Source organism: Egretta garzetta, unplaced genomic scaffold (assembly GCF_000687185.1).
Source record: "Egretta garzetta isolate BGI_Z169 unplaced genomic scaffold, ASM68718v1 scaffold628, whole genome shotgun sequence".
NCBI classification, from domain to species: Eukaryota; Metazoa; Chordata; class Aves; order Pelecaniformes; family Ardeidae; genus Egretta; species Egretta garzetta.
Window position 1 is genome coordinate 302,203 of NW_009260535.1, and position 18,689 is coordinate 320,891.

General features: G+C 45.9%; 1 protein-coding gene across 1 annotated transcript in view; it reads left to right on the forward strand.

Moving 5' to 3' along the window:
• EFHC1 (EF-hand domain containing 1) overlaps positions 1–17,244 on the forward strand; it is a 21,461-nt gene extending 4,217 nt beyond the window's left edge. Inside the window, exons 2-11 of the mRNA XM_009644603.1 lie at positions 5,120–5,341; positions 6,662–6,949; positions 8,749–8,898; positions 10,302–10,494; positions 10,813–11,033; positions 11,841–11,981; positions 13,192–13,405; positions 14,042–14,189; positions 15,045–15,261; positions 17,173–17,244. Coding sequence (XP_009642898.1) covers positions 5,120–5,341; positions 6,662–6,949; positions 8,749–8,898; positions 10,302–10,494; positions 10,813–11,033; positions 11,841–11,981; positions 13,192–13,405; positions 14,042–14,189; positions 15,045–15,261; positions 17,173–17,244 — 1,866 coding nt within the window. The remainder of the gene's footprint in view (positions 1–5,119; positions 5,342–6,661; positions 6,950–8,748; positions 8,899–10,301; positions 10,495–10,812; positions 11,034–11,840; positions 11,982–13,191; positions 13,406–14,041; positions 14,190–15,044; positions 15,262–17,172) is intronic.
• Positions 17,245–18,689: the final 1,445 nt, after the last annotated feature.

Sequence of the window (18,689 nt, forward strand, 5' to 3'; positions counted from 1 at the left end):
CTCTACACCCCCCACCTGCGCCAGGGACTCGTCGGTGACCTGCACGCTGTCCGACTCCCCCGGGGTACCCCTGGTACCCTTAGAGCCTCCTCTAACTCCCCAGGAGACCTGGTACCCCTAAACTCACCTAATACTCCCCCATGGGACATGTTACCCTCCTGAACCCACCCCGAGGGAACCCCCTATTCCCTCAAGACCATCCTCTAGTTCTCCTAAGAGGCCTGATACCTCCCGAGTTCACCTAATATCCCTGAGGGGACTTGGTGTCCTGTGAAGCCACGTCCTGGGAACCTGGTATCTCTCAAACTCACCAGACACCCTTCAGGGGACCTGGTGCCCTGTGAAAAGGCCCCCAAGGGACCTGGTGCCCTGCAAACTCATTTGATGCTTCTCAGCAGACCTAATACCCACTGAGCTCTTCCCCAGGGGACAAATGTCTGCTGAACTCACTTCTGGAGGACCTGAACTTTCTGAACCCACCTCGTATCCCCTAACCCCACCCACAGCAGACCTGGTACTCCCTAAGATCTCCCAATGTAATTGAAAGTCTGTTCCCAGGGGACCAGGTATCCCAGAGCCCACCCTCCGGGGAACTTGGCACTCTTAATCTTGTCCCCAGGGAACCCATCTGATAACCCCTGAAATTGCCCTGATTGATAGCTTTGGAGAGGTAGGTTTCCCCAGCCTCGTTTGAGACCCCAGAAGCTTTCTCTATAACTGCAGAATTAACACCTGCAAACTCACCCCAAGGAGATCCAGTACCCCTGAATCCACCCAAATTTCCCCCACCAGTTCACGAGGTGGCTCAAGGGAAGGACTATCCCCATATTCACTTTATAGTCTTGAAACCTGATTCCCTCAGGGAAACTCCTGTTTCTCTGAACCGTCTCGGTTTTCCCAAAGGGATGTGTTCTGAAGCTGCCCTGAACCAGGACCCTTAAACACACCTGATATCCCCACAACCGACTTGGTATACCCAGAAGAACCAACACTGTCCAAACCTCAAGTGGTCCTCCACTAGGAATTAATCCTCAAAACCATCCCTACACACCTAGGGAAACAGGTCTGTCCTGGATTCATCCACCACCCTTAGAGGGACAGATATATCCTGAAGTCACCAGTCTCCTGGGCAACCAGTATTCTCCTTGATACCCCCTCCTCCAAAGCTCTGATACTTCCACAAATGCTCTCCTGGTATCGGCTGGAGAACTGAATTCTTTATAGTCCATAGGGAACTAATGGTCTGGAGTCTGAGAACCTGATCTTCAGAGAACTGGCATCCCCCCACACAACTGATACCAGCCTCCAGGATCCTGCCAAGTGAGACCCTGTCAGCTGTTTCCAGGTTCCTTGGGAGAAGGACCACCATCCCCATTCTCTGTACTTTAATTGATACTTAAATGAGGAAGCAAATTCTCCTTTTCCCCATTCCCAATGGCCTAGGTACTGAGGATCTGGTAACACCAAATCCTTCCAATATCCTCTTGAGGAAGCAGTACCACAGATGAGAACTGATACTCCATGAGTTCCTTCCACTACTGTTTCAGAGCAGCTGACAGCTCTGCCCTTCCTTCTTATCTTGAGTCTTGACACCATTGCTCAACTTCAACTCAGTGCTACTAATGTCAGTATGAGGAAACCGATACTCTGGCTGCTTCCCTCAGAAACAATGCTCCCAGACTCTTATAGGGAACAGATAGACCGGGGTATGCCTTACATTTCCATGGAGCTTAATATCCTTAAGAACAGGCTCTTCCATTTCCATAAAGCTCAGTATTCCAAGTGAGGCTCCTTCTTCCTCCTGCTCCCTCCCAATACATCCAAGTTGCACAGCCAAACCAGGCCCCAATATGCTCTGGTATTGCAGGATAAGGAACGTTGTCTACTTGCGTGTGAACACTTGTCATGGGACATGCAACCAAAAGAAGAGACATACCTTGAGGCAGTACTCCTTGTCCTTGATATTCCCATCGAAAACTGACACCTCCAGAACAAACACTTCCATGTCTTCCTGTTACATCCCCTAGATTGTGCTTTACAGAAGAGAGAACCTCTTACCAATCCAGTCTACCCTTTGGCAAATCTTCTCAAGTGATGGTGAGCCCCACTGCAGGTCAGCCCACTCTGCTCTTCCCATATCACTCACAGATTCTCTTTACTTCCTGGGACACAAACCTCATATTTATTTGGTCTTTCAATGGAAATGATAATTCTCCCAAAGGAGGAAAGCTTCCCTTCCACCTCCTGCCACCGCAATGCTCCTGATATTTCTAGAGGACACTACAGTATTTCCTAGGTATCCTTGTGATAGAAAGTTCTATAACTCTTGATTGCTCCTCAAATGGAGTGGGGAGGAACCTCTAGAGGGTCTTAACAACACTGAAGGGATCTAATGCTCTCTTAGGAAGATGTTGTCCTATGTTTCTTAGACCAGTGGTGGTATTGTCACTTATACCTGTTTGGCAGATATGTTCTTGAAATGATGTGCTCTTGACAACAGCTCTGTCATGATGGCTTTGATAAACACAGCCCAGATCATTCTGCTTTTGTGGGAACCCAGTTTCCTCTGTTCTCCTAAATAGGACCCTCTCTTTTCTTTATTCTGCTGTGTGTGTATTAGATTACCCAAGGATAAATTGTCACTGTACCAGCCTTAGTGGTGCCTTCCAGCATAAACAGTCAAACTATTTTCTAAGTCAGTGCTGACTGAGTTCTGCAACTGTAAGTGGAGTCGTTTACTCATAACGAATACTCTTAATCATGCAGTAATAAAGGTTACCTCAGAATTGTTCTCAGATTAATAATATTATTTCCTCAATATCATTTATAACGTCTTGGAAATCTGCAATGCAAATTTCTGCCCCTAGCAAAATGTTATTTCCTCTATCAGTAAAATCCTGCCGGCTTTAGTCATGTGAACGCTTCTACTGACTTCAGCAGTGCTGTTGTGTGTAAGAAACACCCACGGGACTTAGCAGAGCAGATCGTTATTTTAGAGTAACTTGAAGTATTGCTCATGTTTTAAGGAGATCTGGACTCCAGAAATGGCTTTGCATTGTTCCTCAGGATGAGCCCTAGCGAGTGCTATCAACTCCCTTTGCCTCAGTTTTCCAGTCTATAAAATGGGCATCACGATTCTTGTTTTCCAAGTGAAGTGAGTGCTGAGAAGGGCTGAAGAAAAGCTCTGTGTTCAAATAAGATTGTATTGTTATTGCTTAGTGCTCACATGACAGAGGAACAGAGACGCTGGGAGGGGAACAGTATTTGCATGAAGTGTTACAGACTTGGCAAAAAGACGGACTTAATTCAGTGTAATTTCTTCAGATATGGACTGGCAGCAACTGAGATTAGAAGTTTGTATTCTGGGTTTTCCCTTTTAAATTTGCATTAGTCACCTGATACTGTGAGATGTTATCTGGCACCCGTGCTCACCTGGGAGAGCCTGTCAACTTGGGAGTCTTATGAATTTATGAGGTGTTTTCTTTAGGCAGCTGTGGGCCCTTAGAAACCTGTGCACTTCTGACAAACACTGATATTGCCCAATTTAAAGACAAACTTCCTGGCTTTCCTTGAATATTTTTCCCACAGCTTTCCTTGGTATTTATTTAACAGAAGGAGATGGCAGTTCTGTGGCAGGGCTGATGTTTATTAGACATTCTGTTAACACGTCTTCAGTAAGCTCTCTTGTTTTCACCTGAACCTGTTTTCCTAAATGCTCTGCCCACAGCATTGCAAGATCTGACGTACCAGTTTAAAGAGAAAACAGGCAATTATGTGAAATTCAAGCGGGGCCTTGAAGGTATAAATAAGATTAGAGGCTTAACCGTGAGGGAGGGGGTGGAGAAGAAGTGGTTCACATGCCTGAGGTTGGACTGATTGCAAGTCTGGGTCTGGAAAAGGAGCTCAAGCTTGTTCCTTCAGCACTAGAAATGCGTACAACTCTGTTTTACTTGGCAAAAGTCAAGGTAAAATCAGGGATTTTATTATCAGGGACTCACAATTTCTCCTGCTTTCTCTGGAGCATTAAGAGTTGAAAGCCCAGTGGGACCAGCCAGGCACGTGTTATTTCAAATGCTTTCAGGATTGCAGGAGAGGGACCAGGCACGGTGGGACTGTACAGCGAGTTGAGAAGCGTGGTCTCGCTCAAGTCCGATCCTAATCTTCAGTAGTGAAGAGCAGGACTGGGCTGACAGAGATCAGGTCCTATTCACAGCTCTGACGTTTGCTTGTTGTGTGTCCTTAAGCAACACACAGGGACCTTCCTGTGCCATCTGGATAATTATTTAGACAAATGGCTCAGTAGCTGGTGTGAGGCAGATAGCAAAGACAGATGAAAGGCTCCAAGAAGTTCAAAAAGAAGATTAAACCAACAAAGCAAAAAATGACAGGTGACTCCTATAGCCAACATCATACAGTGCTCACAAAGACACAATTCTTTTTGTCTTACCAGGCTTCTCATTAATCTGCTATAGGGTCTTACAGTGTGGTTGTGGTTATTTAATGTGTGACCCTTGCATGGACTGTGGAGAGAGGTGGTGAAACAGGTAATGTGCTTTGATTCGTTTCATAATTGCAGTTCCATCAGCATGACACACCTTGATTTAGCCCAGCGAAGAAAATCCTGTGAATATCATCCCCAGGAGAGGGCTAACAAAATAAATAGCGATGGAAAACACAGAGGATGCAGGAGGTGTAACAGTCAAGGGAGCACCATAAGGCAATAACACAGTGATGTCCCATGGTGCTCTGTGCTGCCGTAACACAGAGCAGGGAACAAAGAATTTGTGAGAGAAACACTAGGGCAGATAAGGTGCTGTCACCCCATTCTAGGCACTGAGAATAGTGGCAATAGGGAAATTAAGTGATTTAAGCTCTTGGGGAGTCCGTGCCAGTGCTAGGATTTGAGTTCACTCTGTTGCTTTGTTCCTCCAGCCACTTACTCTTTTTTCAGCCTTCTTGATCTAAGTGTAAAATCTGATTGTAAATAACCGCTGCAGTAGGTTATACAATGCTGGGGAGGCATTCCGGATATTACACTCTCTTAATATTTTTCTGTGCTTTCAGTAGCCATATCTACTAAGTGCATGTGGTATTTTAACAGCTGGATTTCCTTCCACAGAAAACATCTTTTCATCGGTCTCAGACACTGGGCTACAAAAATGGATTTGCCTTTTCTCGGCTGCCAACGGTGGGGATCGGAGGGGAGCGACTGTATGTGAATCAGCTTTCTCAAGCTGAATTAGACGAATTATCCAACATGAGACCCACGCTGACCTATGGGCAAGCCAAGCAGGCTCTGCCTTCAGGCTTTGTTCCAGCACACGTGGCTTTTGACAAAAAGGTATAAAGAGGCTTATTCCAGGAATATCTCTGGCCAAGTTCGGAGACGTAAACAGTCAGCTCCAGGGTTCATGGGACAGTGTACAGCAGTTTTCAGATGCCATAGCCCTTAGTCAGAGACAGCTGAACCTCAGACTGAAAGAGGCTTTCTTTGCTCGGGAGGAGGATTATAATACGTAAATGATGTCAGACACAAGTTACGCTACAGCATTTCCAGCAGGCATCGGAAAAGAAGTTTGATTAACTCTGAAAAGCCTCAGTTTATAACCATTGCCCTCTAAACCACAGCCTGGCCTTCTGTGTTTCCAAAACTATATTGAGATTGTAGCTGAGATTAAACTGTAGAAGACAGTCTGCAGTGGGGACCCTGTTAGACTGTTTAACTGTGGCCTATCTATTTATGCTTGTTTGTCACCACAGCATGTTACAGCCTGTACCGCTCCATTAGTACTTCCTGCGTTATATCTGGGTGATGGTATCGGACTAGGAGGTGGCTGTGTGTCTGCTTGGAGCCGTCCTGAGCTGACCCTTGATTTTAAATGCGCCGGTGGTGCAGACCACAAGCTGGCGAGTGCAGCCGCAGCCACGGACAGAGCAGTCGCTGCAGAGTGTGCAAAGCTCCCCAGACCTGAGCGCGTGCAGGGGTTTGCATGCTGGAAAGGCAGTCTGCAGCCAACCAGCCCATCTGTGAGACACTCTGGGGAACGGATGTGCTGTGTTAATTACTGAGGCTGTTCCTTCAGAGTAATGTAGATGTTGCTGTTTAATCTGTCAAGACACTTTTTTGCCCCTTCATTCAAGCCAGAGTAGCAGCAGGGGCCCCAGTGCTGCTGGGGGAAGTCACAGACTTGTTTGAAGTGCTTTTGCTGGCTAGTAAAAACTTGCTGGCTTTATCATCACTTAATTACCTAAGCCTGTGGGCTGATGTAGGCTGGGTATGGAAGGCCTGATTGGTCTGCAAAGCTGACAATACTAAAGAGAGTCATGTGTATCAGAAAACTAGATTACTGGCAGTAACCAAGCACCTGGCAGTAGGTGAAATAGCGGGTGATCAAGGAGGAGTAGGGAAAAGGCTGTATTTTCTACACCTGTCTCAAGCGTGCCAAATTTGTAAAAGGCAGGTCTTGATAAAAGCCCTCACGATGCCTCTGCCATCACTCCCAGATTAGGCTACAGCTGGCTTTGATGATTTTATAGACTACAATGCAGTAACTTTGCACTGCCAAAGCACATTACAAATGAATTATTTGCCTTAATAGACTAATCATATTGTTCAAATTGTTTGTCTCTTTCTCCCTTTGGGATATTGCCCCTTTGGCAGATTTTGAAGTTTGATGCCTATTTCCAGGAAGATGTTCCTCTCTCCGCAGAAGAGCATTACCGGATCCGCCAAGTGGGTATCTATTACTATCTGGAAGATGACAGCATGTCCGTCATAGAACCTGTTGTGAAGAACTCTGGTATTCGTCAAGGCAAACTTATCAGACGTCACCGGGTGCCCAAGAATGACCATGGGGATCATTACCACTGGAAAGATCTGAATCGGGGTATGAACATCACCATGTATGGCCGGACGTACCGCATAGTTGACTGTGACCCGTTCACACAGGTGTGTTGCTTGTACCGAGAACACTGACACAGAGAATCCCAGGAATTACAGGTAGCCAGACCTGTTAAGAGTCCAGTAGTCTGCACCTATAGCTTTCAGAATAAGGTTGCTTGCAATCTTTCATTTTGCTTTTTGTGAAGACTTCTTTCAGGTCAATGGGGAGTTCAAGGTTTGGTACTTGCTGTGGGCATATTAACTGCTCAGTATTTTTGCCCTAGGGCTGCTGGGAGTCCATCCTTTGTCCTCAGGACTTCTTACAATACAAATTCTAAGTTCCTTACTGTGCATACAACAGTTTAACTGCTTAGAGTCCAGATGAAACATTGTGCATATGTGAGAGGGAAATTACTGATCCTAACGCTTTTCTGACTTAATACTCTTCTGTTAAGAATAGGGGAAGGGAATGCAGTCAGTAACTCTGCACACCACAGCCAAGCCAGAAGAGCAGTCATGATCCGTGGGTTGAGAATCATGGCATGAACTGACCTTTCTAAGAGAGCTTACTCATTGCCTGCTTTTCTATTTCTGGCTATTTCTGTACCAGTAAATGAAATAATAACAATCTGATAACAAATAACAACAAATACCAGTATAATAGTATCCTGTTAGATTGTCCCCAGTATAATCTCAGCCCTGGTCAACTACTATTCTTCCAAGCAATTCCCAGGAGCAGTCTGGGAGTTAGAATCCTCCAGGGACCATTCCCAATAGGCAAGTTACATGTAGCCAACCTGTCCTGGAGGCTGAGAGAGTTTAGATGCAGGCTGTTCCTTGCCAGTTGGCCTCAGCACCCAGGAATGTTCCCAAGCATGTATAATATACTGGTATGTATGTGGCTGTTGGGAACATGTGGGGCCAGCTCTGCTGGAGCTGGATGACTGTTGAAGTCCGTTCACATCAGATGAAGAGCTGTTTCTCATGTGAATGTTGGTTGGTTGATGGTAAGAACGAAATGAACTACACGGGTCTACATCTCAAGGCCACTAGTCTATCATTAACTGGCATCTTCCAGACCAGAAAATACTGAGTCTGAAAGTGTGAACCTGCTTTGTGAGTCTTCAGGGTAATCTCACATGCCTGTTGGAGATGTTTGCATAGGTGCTTCCTGGGATGAATGTTTTCGTGGGACACTTCCCAAGGCCAAAAAGGGAAGAAGTCCATTGACTTCAGCGGTTGTTTTGGGTGACTGATGTGAGTACACATGTAATACCCTAGAGTTTGCTGATGCAAAAAATCTGTTTATAAGCAAACAGATTGTCCTCTTTCTGTGGCAAAAGTATTTCTGCTGAAAGACAGACTGAAGCTGCCACTCTGGTACATATCCTCGTGGCCCAAGAGGCCCTGGTGGACCTAGTGTGGGTAACACTAGCTTCCACTGTCTGACACATAGGGGAGCCCTAAGTCTCTTGCAAATTCTGACTAACTACATTCATGGTTATGCACTAATTCAATTTTTTTCATTTACATAAAAGAGACCAACTGACAGCTACCCTCCATGTAAAGCCCTGAGGCCAAGGACAATTGTGCTCAAGTAATATCTGAGTTAGGATGTTGAGGACAGGACTGCCCTGAGTAATTAAAGGGCAAGAAAAAGCAAGAAGCAACTTAAACAGAAACATCTTGGTCATCTTCGATTGTATTTGCTATTGCAGTAGAACTAATACTCCTGCAGCCTGGTGGTCTGTGAGGAATGAACTTGTACTGTTCTGAGAGCACTCATCTCAGCCCATCTGTAATCGCTCATTACCTCTTACCCTCAGAACTCACGGCAGCATTAATACCTTAGATGACCTTCCTAGGTGTTCCTGGAGAGCCAAGGAATCGAACTGAACCCTCCAGAGAAAATGGTTTTTGATCCTTACACAGAACTGCGTCGGATGCCTATGCACAAGTACATCACACCATCAGATTTTGACCAACTCAAACAGTTTCTGACTTACGACAAGCAGGTGAGAGAGCTGGTAGTGATTACCCACTTTACAGGATATATGTGTTATTGAAACCTGTGTTTTATGAGTGTCTACAGCCTTACTCATTCTAAAAAATCTCAGTCCACTGAACAGACTCCAGGTTTGCTTCTTTCTTGGCTTTAGTAAGAAACAAAGTCTTTTATCTTTTTACTGGGCTTTGTGCATTGTGAACAGCTTCTCTTTGGACTGCAGAGCCTATGCTCTAGATCCTCCATCTCTCTCTTGCTTTCTTTTGGGGTGAGATAAGCCACCTGCCTCGGGAAGTTAGCAGAAAGGGCCAGATGCAGTTCTAATACAAATGGGCCTCCTGTCTTCTCCCAAAACATTGATGCCAGGTGCCAGAGTGGACAATTTCAGACAAACCCAAATGCCGATTGCGCTGACTGAATTCTCCCTGTGCACACGGTTGACTAACACTCTCCTCCCTGCTCCTCTGAATGTTTTTTACATCTAGCAACAATGTAAGAAACACTATAGACTGTATCTACACTACATAAAACAGGGCCAGGGCACAACCCAAGTTCTGCATATTGTCCCTGGCTAGCTATCAAACAAACAGTTCCTAGCCATCAGCTAGGTGTTAGTTAGCACGGGCCAGGATTACATCCTGTTGCCATTTTGGATACGGTCACCCTGTTTTGAAGGGAGCAGACAGTTTTGCCGTGTGGGTGCAAGCGGGGCCATGCCTGCCGTTTTACTGCCAGTTCAGCCTTAGTGACTCAAGTCTGCACTGGGCCAACTCTGCCTGCAGTGGCTATTGGGCTGTGCCTTGGGGAACCCTTGAGCATCGCAGTGTGAAGAGTTTGATTTCTGTGGCATTAAAAGTTGGTATTTCCACTAGGCAGAAATCAGATGGGGTCTGCATTGACTGCAGCCTCCTCAGGACTGCCAAGTGCATTCCTCTCTGCCTTCCTCAGCATGAGAGTAGTAAAGAATTGGCCACGAAACCTCTAAGAGGTTTAAGAGTCAAAACAAGATTCTGTCTTGCTATATTGTTTCATTATAAAAATCACTTCCCTTAAGACTACTTGCCTACTCATTCCCAGGCAATTATTTTCCGCTGCTTTTTAATCACTTCCTCCCCATTTTTCCTCATGCTTCCTAAACTAAATTTCTTGTCTTAGCATAAACTATTTTCTCTCACTTGTTGCTGTCAAGGTAAGCCAGGCCTGTCCAGCACTCCAGGCCCCTGCTACCCTTCCCACTGCTGCCTCAGCAGCCCATTCACCCCAGTACCCACTATACAAGGGCTTAGTTCTGTACCTGGCAGAGAAGATTGGTGAGATGCAACCCAACCCATTTCAAACCACTTCATTTGGACAAAGCATTAGTAATTCTAACCCATGTTTGTCCTCTCTGCCTTTTTTTTTTCTCCACCCCAGGTCCTTCGCTTCTACGCCATGTGGGATGACACCAACAGCATGTTTGGTGAGAATCGGCCTTACGTCATCCATTACTACCTGGCAGATGACACAGTGGAGGTTCGGGAAGTCTACAAGCAAAACGATGGTAGAGACCCGTTCCCAATACTGATAAAACGCCAACGCTTGCCCAAAACCTTTGTGGACAAGAAAAGTAAGTTTAGATTGGCCAGCACATCTGTCTGTGCTAAAGTGCCTTGGTGGGTAGACACGTATGCGGTGGCTGTGTCAGAAGTACACAGAGTCTGGAGAATTTTTTCTGAGAACGCTCCAAGTGTCATCGGGTTTTGGCCAAAGAAAAGTTCTTTAAATGATCGCTAAATTCTTTATCTTTTGGGGAACAGTGGCAGGACAGCAGTACCAACAGCTCCCTGGAGCTATTTATACAGCTTGCTTTTGTATCCCTTTTTACTAGGAAATGTTAACATCTACCTGATTGATTTCTTTTTTCTTTTTGCTCCCTTGTCCTTAGAGACTTTCCCAAGCTGCGTGCTTGAGATCTCTGATCAGGAGGTACTTGAGTGGTACACAGCTAAAGATTTTGCTGTCGGCAAATCTACCACCCTCCTTGGACGCAGCTTCTTCATCTATGATTGCGATGAGTTCACACGTAACTTCTATCGTGACAAATTTGGCATCACAGACTTCCAGCCAGTGGAAATAAAGCAGAAACCACTTGAGGAAGTTCCACAGGTATTGCAAACAATTTCTCGAAGGGAGGGAAGGAAGCAGTCGGTATAAGCTCTTACAGTAAAGTATAGGTTCAGCTTAGTAAGAACCTATAATAAACAAGTTCAGCTTAAAGCAAAGAGCAAGTTACTTGAAAAAGACAAGGCAAGAATGGTCATAACTGATATAAAAATGAAAATCCTCTGAAACAGTTGACTTCTAATACTGTAAAGGACATAGCACTTGCTAATAGTGATAGGAAGAACTCTAGTTATGTCTATCCAAGAAAATTAAACAGTGTCAGGGTTTGGTTTTGGCTGGGAAGCCAACTGGCACAGTATGGCTACACTCGTATTAGTAAACTCTCCCTCACCCTCCAAAACAGGGTTGCTAAGTCCAAACTGCCTACCGGGGATGGCCCACACACAGCCCTTGTTACCTCCCAAACTGAGCCTAGGGATGGTTTGGAGTACTATCTGGCCTAGACAACAAACAGGATGGGGATTAGGTTAGCAGTGTAACCCTATAGATGATTGAGTTTCTGTGCACAGGTATGTTTAGTTGTTGGTATAGCCATAGTCTCCTTATTCAGAGAAATTACCTGGCTTCCTGATTTTCAGATCTTCTTAGTTGTCTTAAATATTTTCTATAAGTAAGGGGTCCAACGCATGGCCAGGCTAGTAGCATCTGTACTGGGCAGGATGTCACAGCTATTGCTACCTGGTGACAGAAGATTTCTTTCCAAACAGATGGTTTCTGATAAGCTGTCATGCAAACATTGTCTTGTTCTTAGTTTCAGCTGTTTATGCTTGGTATCTCCTCTGGTTGCAGGTAGTTCCTCCCTATAATGGTTTTGGCATCCTTGAAGATTCTCTTCAGAACTGCTTTTCTCTGTTTCCAAAGCCTCCCCGGAAAGATGTAATCAAGATGCTAGAGAATGACCACAAGGTGCTACGATACCAGGCGGCCCTAGTAAGTGCTTTCCTTGGTGGTATAGTGCCAGCTTATGCTGCAGAGTCAGAAGGATGGAAGGAACAGCCTGCTCAGACAAGGCTGTTAGCAAATTCTCCTCTGTGCCAGTGGGAAAAGAGTTCCCCAAGCCAATACGAGTGTCCCTCAGGGAATGCCGTTGGGTTATTGTGTACTTGCTGTGACAATTAGTAGCACGCAAAGGTAGAAAAAAACCAAGGCCAGAAACTACAAAACAGACATGCTACAAAACCACAGCCATTTATGGAGAAACTCCCACTGACATCAGCATGTGACAGATGGCCCTAACTGACACAGCGTTGCGACTGGGCACTCTGCCTCTGCCTGCCTTCAGCCGCTGCCACAAGCAGGAGCTTGCTGTCTCCCGGCTGTTGGCTCCCAGCACCTGTCCTGCTCCAGGCTGGTCCTGGCCACAGCTAGGAGCTGTGCTAGCAGAGCAGCCGAGCGCCAGTGCAGAAGCCAGGGAGTTCACTGGGACGGTGCTTTCCACCCACGACAGTGGCATTCAGGCCCTGGCCTTTGTGCCAGCTTTACAGTTGGTTTATGCAAGGAGCCTCTGGCATGTCCAGCAGCAGCAATGGCATTTCCTGTGCTGCCTGGTGCCTGCCCTCTCCAAACACTCAGGGTGAATAAGGGCTGATTTCTTTTCCCTATTGTGCAGGAGTTCCTAAAGTTCACAGCTGACGAGTTCAGATCCACTTAATTTTAAGCTAAGCAAGTGAACCTACTGGTGTGTCAGGGGAATGTCTTCCTGTGACTAAGAGCTGGAAGCAGCAACAACCTCTCTCAAGCCCTCATTATAATGAAAAATATAACTTTAATACTGAATTTTACAGCCAGGCTCTCTCTGTGATGAATCATTCCATATAGGATATTCCTTTCTCTTGGATTACTCAGTCTGTGGAAACAATGAATATCCTTGGCCATTGCAGCCCAGATTCTGTGTCTGTTAGCTTGACTAGAGCAAGTAACCTTTGAAATTCAGATTCTTAATGCTGTCTAGGGCTTTGTTACGCTATGTCAGCATATTTGTAGCTTTTGGCCTACACCAAGCACTTTGTTTAGTCAGTTATAAAAAAAAAAGCTATGAACTCTGTGTCCTTATGAGTGGGTTACTAGGTACTCCTAAGCACCCCAGGAAAGAAAAACTTGGTTCAAATGTTCTTTTCCAAAGCCACTACCTTTCCTCTAGGAATCACCAAACCCTGAGGACAGAAAGCGTCGTTTCATCCTCTCTTATTTCCTCTCCGATGACATGATCAGCATCTATGAGCCCCCAGTCCGTAACTCTGGCATCATTGGTGGCAAATACTTAGGCAAGACCAAAGTGGCCAAACCAGGCTCTACTCCAGAGAATGTCACGTACTATGAGCCCTCTGACCTCACCATCGGTTCTACGATTGAAGGTAAAATCCAGACTGCATTGATAATACTCTCTGAGCTTTGGTCTTTGGTGCCTGCTCCGATACGTCATTTATTGCATGGACAGTGCATATACCTTCCTTCTCTTGAAAGCTCTGTTCCTTCTGGCTCTCATCACATTTGAGTTTCCAGATCAGCAGCTGGTGTACATTGGTAGGACTCTGATACTGTCAGTTTTGGACCTCTGACAAAATTAGGAAAAGAGCCACATTCTCCATAGTTACGTGTTCGGTTTACATCTTGGGACCTGCCAGGATTCACAGGGTTAAAGGTATGCCAGATGACATCCAGTAGCAAAGGCCTATCCTGTAAGGAAAATCTATGCTGGAAGGAAAATAAATGTAATGCTGCAATATTAGAAACACACCAGTGCTAATGGGGGGAGTCATTGTAGGCCCAAGCATGGGGCCTTTGCTCTCAGCAGCTGCTTTTCTTGCGGCGAAACTCCCTTTGAGTCAGTGAAACTAGTCTCACTTCAAGGACTGGAACAAATAGCAGAGCTCGCTCGAACCTGAGCCCAGCCACAAGAGCCACAAGCCCATGCTTTCTCCTGGATGATGAAGTGGCTTACCCATGCTGAAAGGCAAGTAACACCGCTTTCTTTAATGCCTCTTCCCCAGTGTTTGGCCACAGGTTTGTTATCACTGACGCTGACGAATATGTGCTTAATTATATGGAGAGCAACGCAGCGAGTTTCCCTGCGGCAGCGCTGCAGTCCCTGAGGGATCATTTTCGCCCACGGCAGGTGGTAAAGGAGACTGCCAACAGGTAGGCTTCAAAGGATATTGTTGTGGGACTAAATAAGACTCAGGGTTGAGAGCTAAGGGTGTTTCCAGCAGCCTCCATGGGTTCCAGCCTGCTGTCTAATGGCTGCTGGGTTGCTTATTCAGCTCCAAGAGCCTATGTCTAGACACATACAGAGGGGCTCAAGTGTGTACAATATAATGTTGCGGCTCCTGCTGACCCAAAAACCTTGCGGGACAGCTTTGGGTCAGCAGCAGAGAAACTTTCAGCTAAATAGACCCAAGTCACCTTTTCCCAAAAGACAGAAGTTAACTGTAACAGATGCTGCTAGCAGCATGTGCATGAGCTATTAGATGGTTGCAGGCTCAATGGAGAGTTGGTGGAGTCTTTTTTTTTTTCATTGGCGCTGGCTGTGCTTATCGGCCCATCAGAGCCTAGACCACATCCTCTTTTTTAGCTGTCTGGATCCATTCTGGGTGACCCAGTAACAACCCTATTACCTCACAACACACTTTGGAGTCAATTAGTATCATGGTAGTTCAGGGGCTCTGGTTGAAACTAGAGTTGCATACAGTTCCTGGGACTGTATGGAGCACACAAGGAAACGCTCCTTGTCCCAGAGCACTTGCAGACAAAAGGTGCATGGGGGAAATGTCCTGCAAAGCCAAAATAGTTTACCTAATGCTCCAAAATCAAGACTGAGCTTCGTCCAAGTCCAAGCTGAGATGAGCTCACCATAAAAACCGAGAACTCCAGAAGTCTGCTGTGTATTCAGAAATGCAGTCTGATCAGCCACGGTGGGCATCCAGCACACAAGTGTCACAGTAAGGCTGCCAGAAGTAGTTTTACACAAAGTCCTGTTCTTCCTTTCTTCTACAGTGACATCCCCATGCATGGGACCAGCAAGCAGGAACTGGATGAATTAATTGGGCAGGTTCAGGAAGAGCTGAAGCTCCATAAGTACTTGAACAACAAGAACATTCGGGAGACATTTCTTCAATGTGACAAGGGTGGTTCTGGCATCCTGGACAAAGCAGAATTTTTATCCCTTTGCAACAGCTTGAGTGTGCCGACCAACACCATTCTTCTTAACAAGGTCAGAAAGAAGGGGTGCTGTGCATGTTGAATTCCCCTACTGTAGCTCTACTACAAACCAACCCTAGCCAGGCGAGACCAACAGCTGCTCTACCCTGCAAAGGGGAACAGCTTCAAGAAAAGGGCAAGAGAGTCCCAATTCAGAAGGGCCTCTGAGCTGTTGGACTGAGCTTGTCCCTTAAAGGAGGAGACAATAATTGCTGTCCTCTAAGTAAAGGGAAGAAATGTTACGCAGGTTGCCCCCCAAATGAGCAGCCTAGTGTTTGGCTGCACTGTTAAGTGAGGCCTGAAAATGCCTGCTGGCTCAGGTCTCAGAGATGAGCAGAAGAGGTTGTATGTCAGGCAGAGCCACGGAGTAGCTGTCATGACTTAAGCACATCTGGGCTTGCATAGGGATGACACTGAGGTGCTTAGAGAAGGAGCCTTAGGAAAGCTTAGATGCATTTTGGATTTAACAGCAAAACTGAATTGAAGATTTGAGAACTAAGTATTGTACCAAAAAAAAAAAAAAGGCATTAGAATCATAACCACTTGCTTAACACAACTAAAACATGGGCTTGCTGGGCACTATGAGCATCAGCACATGGAGATCGCAGTCTGCATAGCAGGAAACGTGAGGGGAAATGGAAGGGAAAAATTCATGCAGTAGGGATGGAGGATCCTTTCAGGAATATGACTGGCAAGGATGCTTTCTCAGCATAATGTGATATACAGTAGATTAGTGGCCAATAAAGGCAGACTCAGAGTTTAAAGAAACCTAGAAACCAGAGGGAGTATTTTCCTTCCCCAAACCTCCCCCCCCCCATTTTCTAAACCAGCCAAATGTGAGCATCACAGCTGTGGTTGAAAGGTGCACAGGCAGGATGTTTATGTCTCTGCATGTGCCCTGAATGTGCCTTTGACCAGCACCCAGGGCTTTGCTTTACTGGAGTTCGTCAGAGACTACTTTGCCCTGAGGAACTCACAATGTGGTGACAGTCCTTCCTGCTTCCACGAGGAGAATGGGAGATGAAGTGTCATGCCCAAGAGCACGTGGGGAACCTGTGACAATTGCAGCTAAACCCCCGTGTTTGAATCCCCATCTGGGACCTATACACCAAAAGCAGCCTTCCTCTCTCTTGAAACCTTAATAAGAGCATGCCCAGAGCCCTCGGAAGGGCAGCAGTCCTATAAATTAAACATATGGTAGATAGATAACTACTGTCTGGATTGGAGAGGAGCACAGCTGTCAGACACACAAGAGCAACCCTAGTAAATCTGTCGCCAGGCGACAAGGGGAAGAAGAATCCTTTCAAGGAACTGTGATATTAGACCTTTTCCATCTCTCTAGGTGTCTGAAGGAGATTAGTTATGCAATTAAAGAAACAAAAGCCCTCTTTCTTCCCCTTAAGCACACAAAGGCTACGGCTCTGTAACACAATGCAGAGTCAGGCACAGATACCAGAACTGGCTTGTTAGCAGGGCTGTGGCTGAGCTCAATTATCTATGTCCCCATGTGCACACACCAAAGTGCCACCAGCGGAAGGTAACTGTGCAGATGTGCTGCCCTCGTCCCACTTTTGGCAGGCATTTCTGTGGGGTTTCTGAAAGATTTGCCAGGGCCCGTGCCAGTCTGTGGCCACACTTTATTTTTTGTGGATCTGTTGCCGCTGCGGTGATACTTAGAAGGCAATCAGGATTAAACTCAAAACACTTTAACTCTTCTCCTTGCGTAGATCAGTGTCATCTATAAGCATTCAAGCTTACCTGTGATTCAGGACTGCTAAGGTTGTAGGCTCTTCCACACAGGGGAATAAGGTCTTCTGCTCTGTCACACAAGGAGTGCCTCTGGGCACTTTTCACGTAAAAAAAAAAAGAATTTGCAGCTTCTTCCAATTCTTTATGTTGTTTTTTGGCTTTTTTTTTCCCCCAGCTGATTGACTTCTGTTCTTGTGGAGAAGACAAGATAAACTACCATGACTTCCTTAGAGCCTTCCCCTCGTGATCTTCCCCCAGAAGCTGAAGAACAAGATCAGCAATAAAATTCTTAGCTGGGTTGACTTTAAGATGTTGTACTTCAAAAAGGATGCTGTAGACTTCACCTTTGCTTCACTCACTCTCCCCATTCCCTTCTCACTAGAGCCAACTAATCTCACACTCATTTTCTTAACTTGTTTTCCTTCCAAAGCTCTCCCTGCCCTCCCTCCACCAAACTCAACCTCACAACTGCTGCGTATTGAAATGAAACTCATGTGAGAAAGAACTTCGGAGAACCAAAGGCTTGCTAGAGCTAAAGCTCTCTAAAGCCTGGAGTGATAACCACGCTAGATTTCTCTTACAGAGTTGAAAGGGGCCTTTCACCTTCAAGCAGCGAAGACTGCCAGTTTAAATTGTTATTTGCATTGCAAGAAGATCCAAGAGCCCTGCCATGGGCCACGATAAACTCACGCTTGCTAGTCTGAATGTAAGTCATGCATGGCTGCTATAAAAGTGTTAATAAAGCTGCTTTAAATAAAAATACCTAACATCTGGAACAACTAAGGATTAAAGTGAGGGGAAAACCCCCGCAGAACTGTGATTCTGGGTTTAGGTGAAATGGGGCGGTGAGTTTAGCTCTCACATAGCTATGGAGATAGCAGGGATCCGTACACAAATCTGCTGACAGCAGCTTTGCATTTTTTAACAAAAGGTTGGGAGAATGGTTTTAGGATTGAGATACTATCTACACCCATCTTATGCAACCTGTCATCTTACCAGATGGGTCCAATGAAAAGGGAAAACGCGCAGCTGGCATAGCAATAGAGTTATGACACTTGTGCTCCACTTAAGAGTCACATTGCTCATCTCTCCACGAAGGTAACCGTGGCAGGGACCTTCTCACCCCAAATGACACCTGCCAGGTATCGAGCATGTATGAAAGGCAGCCATCATGCACACAGGAGAGAACAAAACTCTTTGGAACAAAATCCTCATTGAAATCAGCTTTTGTGCTGTGGATTCCCACTTCCCCTCAGACAGCTGAGAGTCTCCACATGACAGCTCCCTCCTGCCTGTTTGGAAAGGTCACTGCTCTTCTCTTCTGGGCCCGTTTTATGCTGCTGCTCACTCCGACTGAGAATCGCTACAGCTCACTCAGGTCCACCTCGGATTTCAAAGCGCGGCTTGGCATTGCAGGAGGTGCCTTCCAAGCAGCAGCTGACAAAGGCTAACTTCTGAAGTCCACCTTAATCAGCTTTTCCAGAGACTGAGAACTTACAGATGAGATTACTGGAGCTGTAGGCTGTAGAAAAGAAAGTCAGAAACTGTTTTCTGCACATGCTGTGAAACTGTAACCTAATCATGTAGCATGCCTGGGGCCAGCTGCAGAAAGTATACAGTCTAGCTCACCATAAAGCATGCACCTAAACCCCATCAGATAAATCATATCCTACAAATGCCCTTATCCTCCAC